General features: G+C 41.2%; 1 protein-coding gene across 20 annotated transcripts in view; it reads left to right on the top strand.

Moving 5' to 3' along the window:
• The window catches only part of plekha7b (pleckstrin homology domain containing, family A member 7b), a 111,808-nt gene that overhangs the window by 51,894 nt on the left and 57,414 nt on the right, over positions 1-2,500 (top strand). For all 20 annotated transcript variants that reach the window (XR_007139345.1, XR_007139344.1, XM_027178452.2 and 17 more), the window contains one exon: positions 2,416-2,500. This exon is cut by the window's right edge and continues 27 nt beyond it. Coding sequence is in view for 18 of the 20 variants with exons in the window: in XM_027178452.2 (XP_027034253.1) it covers positions 2,416-2,500 (85 nt within the window). In the remaining 2 variants the exon portion in view is untranslated. The remainder of the gene's footprint in view (positions 1-2,415) is intronic.

The raw sequence follows: 2,500 nt of genomic DNA, 5'->3' as shown, positions 1-2,500 counted from the left end.
TGTCTGTGTGTTTGTGGGTCTGTGTGCGTGTTTGTGCCTGTGAGTATTTGTGTGTGTGAGTGTGTGTGTGTGTGTGTGTGTGTATGTGTGTGTGTGTGTTTGTGCCTGTCTGTGTGCCTGTGTGTATGTCTGTGTGTTTGTGGGTCCTTGTACGTGTTTGTGCCTGTGAGTATTTGTGTGTGTGTCTTTGCGAATGTGTGTATGTGTGTTTGTGCCTGTGTGTGTGTTGTGTGTATGTTTGTGTGTGTCTGTGTGTCTGTGTGTATGTCTGTGTGTTTGTGGGTCCTTGTACGTGTTTGTGCCTGTGAGTATTTGTGTGTGTGTCTTTGCGAATGTGTGTATGTGTGTTTGTGCCTGTGTGTGTGTTGTGTGTATGTTTGTGTGTGTCTGTGTGTCTGTGTGTATGTCTGTGTGTTTGTGGGTCTGTGTGCGTGTTTGTGCCTGTGAGTATTTGTGTGTGTGTCTTTGCGAATGTGTGTATGTGTGTTTGTGCCTGTGTGTGTGTTGTGTATGTATGTGTGTGTGTGTGTGTGTTTGTGCCTGTGTGTGTATGTGTGTGTGTTTGGAGTATTTAGAGTGTATAGTATGCTCTTGACCTGTAGCTGTGTGACGATCTGACCTGGGTTTTTTTTGTACGTTCCCAGAGTGCCACTCGCGGTCACTCACACAGTACAACATCAGTCTGAGTTCCTCAGTGATCCTGATATAACTCTGTTAACACCACACTGGTGCAGAGAACGCTAGCGATGCCAGAGATCAGAAACAGAGCGCAGGATGAAGACGCACGCGAGCGCGGTTCTGTAATGGAGATGAGCCGAGTGTATCCGGGGCGTCGGAACGATCCGTGTCTAATAAACACCGGGCACAGACAGCTGAGATGAACACCAGCTCTGACTGCAGATCACATCCTTATACACTGAATGGTTTCTATAGTAACGACTCATTCGCTGTGCGGCGCTCTGCTAACCATAAACAGACTAACAAACACGTGCAAACTCGTAAAAATATAAACGTCTAAATCACTGATCTGTGAGAAGACTTTTATTTGGCGTTTATGGAAGGAGTCTCCAGTGTCAGAACTAAAGCTGTGTTTTCCCACGTCTGGGGAAAAGTGGGCGGAGTTAATTCCTGACAACAGAACTATAAACAGTGTTAAGAAAATAAAGAATAATAAAAAAAAGCTTTGAAATTATGAAATGAAATATTTTGTATAAAAGATTTTTTTTAAATACTTTATGAGGAGTAACATTTAGGCACCTGAACATAGAATATACGCTGATTAAAAAAAAATAGAATTAAAAAAAATTTTTAAACATGCAAGACACATTATCTATCTATCTATCCATCTGTCTGTCTATCTATCTATCTATCTATCTATCTATCTATCTATCTATCTATCTATCTATCTATCTATCTATCTATCTATCTATCCATCTGTCTGTCTGTCTGTCTGTCTGTCTGACTGTCTATCTATCTGTCTATCTGTCTTTCTGTCTGTCCGTCCGTCCGTTTGTCTATCTATCTATCTATCTATCTATCTATCTATCTATCTATCTATCTATCTATCTATCTATCTATCTATCTATCTATCTATCTGTCTGTCTGTCTGTCTGTCTGTCTGTCTGTCTGTCTGTCTATCTATCTGTCTGTCTGTCTGTCTGTCTGTCTGTTCGTCAATCTATCTGTCTGTCTATCTGTCTGTCTGTCTGTCTGTCTGTCCGTCCGTCCGTCCGTTTATCTATCTATCTATCTATCTATCTATCTATCTATCTATCTATCTATCTATCTATCTATCTATCTATCTATCTATCTGCTAATGTATGTATATCTGTTCACCCGTCCCTCTATCCATCCGTCTGTCCATCTATCTATCTGTCTATCCGTCCGTCCGTCCGTCCGTCTATCTATCTATCTATCTATCTATCTATCTATCTATCTATCTATCTATCTATCTATCTATCTATCTATCTATCTATCTGCTAATGTACGTATATCTGTTCACCCATCCCTCTATCCATCTGTCTATCCATCCTTCTGTCTGTCTGTCTGTCTGTCTGTCTGTCTGTCTGTCTGTCTGTCTGTCCGTCCGTCCGTCCATCCATCCATTTATTGATCTATCTATCTGCCAATGTATGTATATCTGTTCACCCGTCTATCTATCTATCTATCTATCTATCTATCTATCTATCTATCTATCTATCTATCTATCTATCTATCTATCTATCTATCTATCTATCTATCTATCTATCTATTAATATTCAGTCATCTCTGAAACTCATGTCATATTCCTTTGTATTTGAGAAGTGAGTTCCTGTTGTTTTCCTGTCAGATTTTTCTCAGGTGATGATGTTTTATCATGTGCTGCTTTAATCGTGTGTCGATGTAACGTGTGACTCGTGCGTCTTCTTCCCACAGAGGGAATTCCCACATGTCCAAGCCGCCGTCAGAGCCGAGACCCCCCAGCATGGTCAGCGAGTCCTCCGTGGCCGTCACCTCGTCC

Source organism: Tachysurus fulvidraco, chromosome 2, assembly GCF_022655615.1.
Source record: "Tachysurus fulvidraco isolate hzauxx_2018 chromosome 2, HZAU_PFXX_2.0, whole genome shotgun sequence".
Classification (NCBI taxonomy): Eukaryota; Metazoa; Chordata; class Actinopteri; order Siluriformes; family Bagridae; genus Tachysurus; species Tachysurus fulvidraco.
The sequence above is the reverse complement of the archived record's forward strand: the minus strand, read 5'-3'. Positions and strand labels throughout refer to the sequence as shown.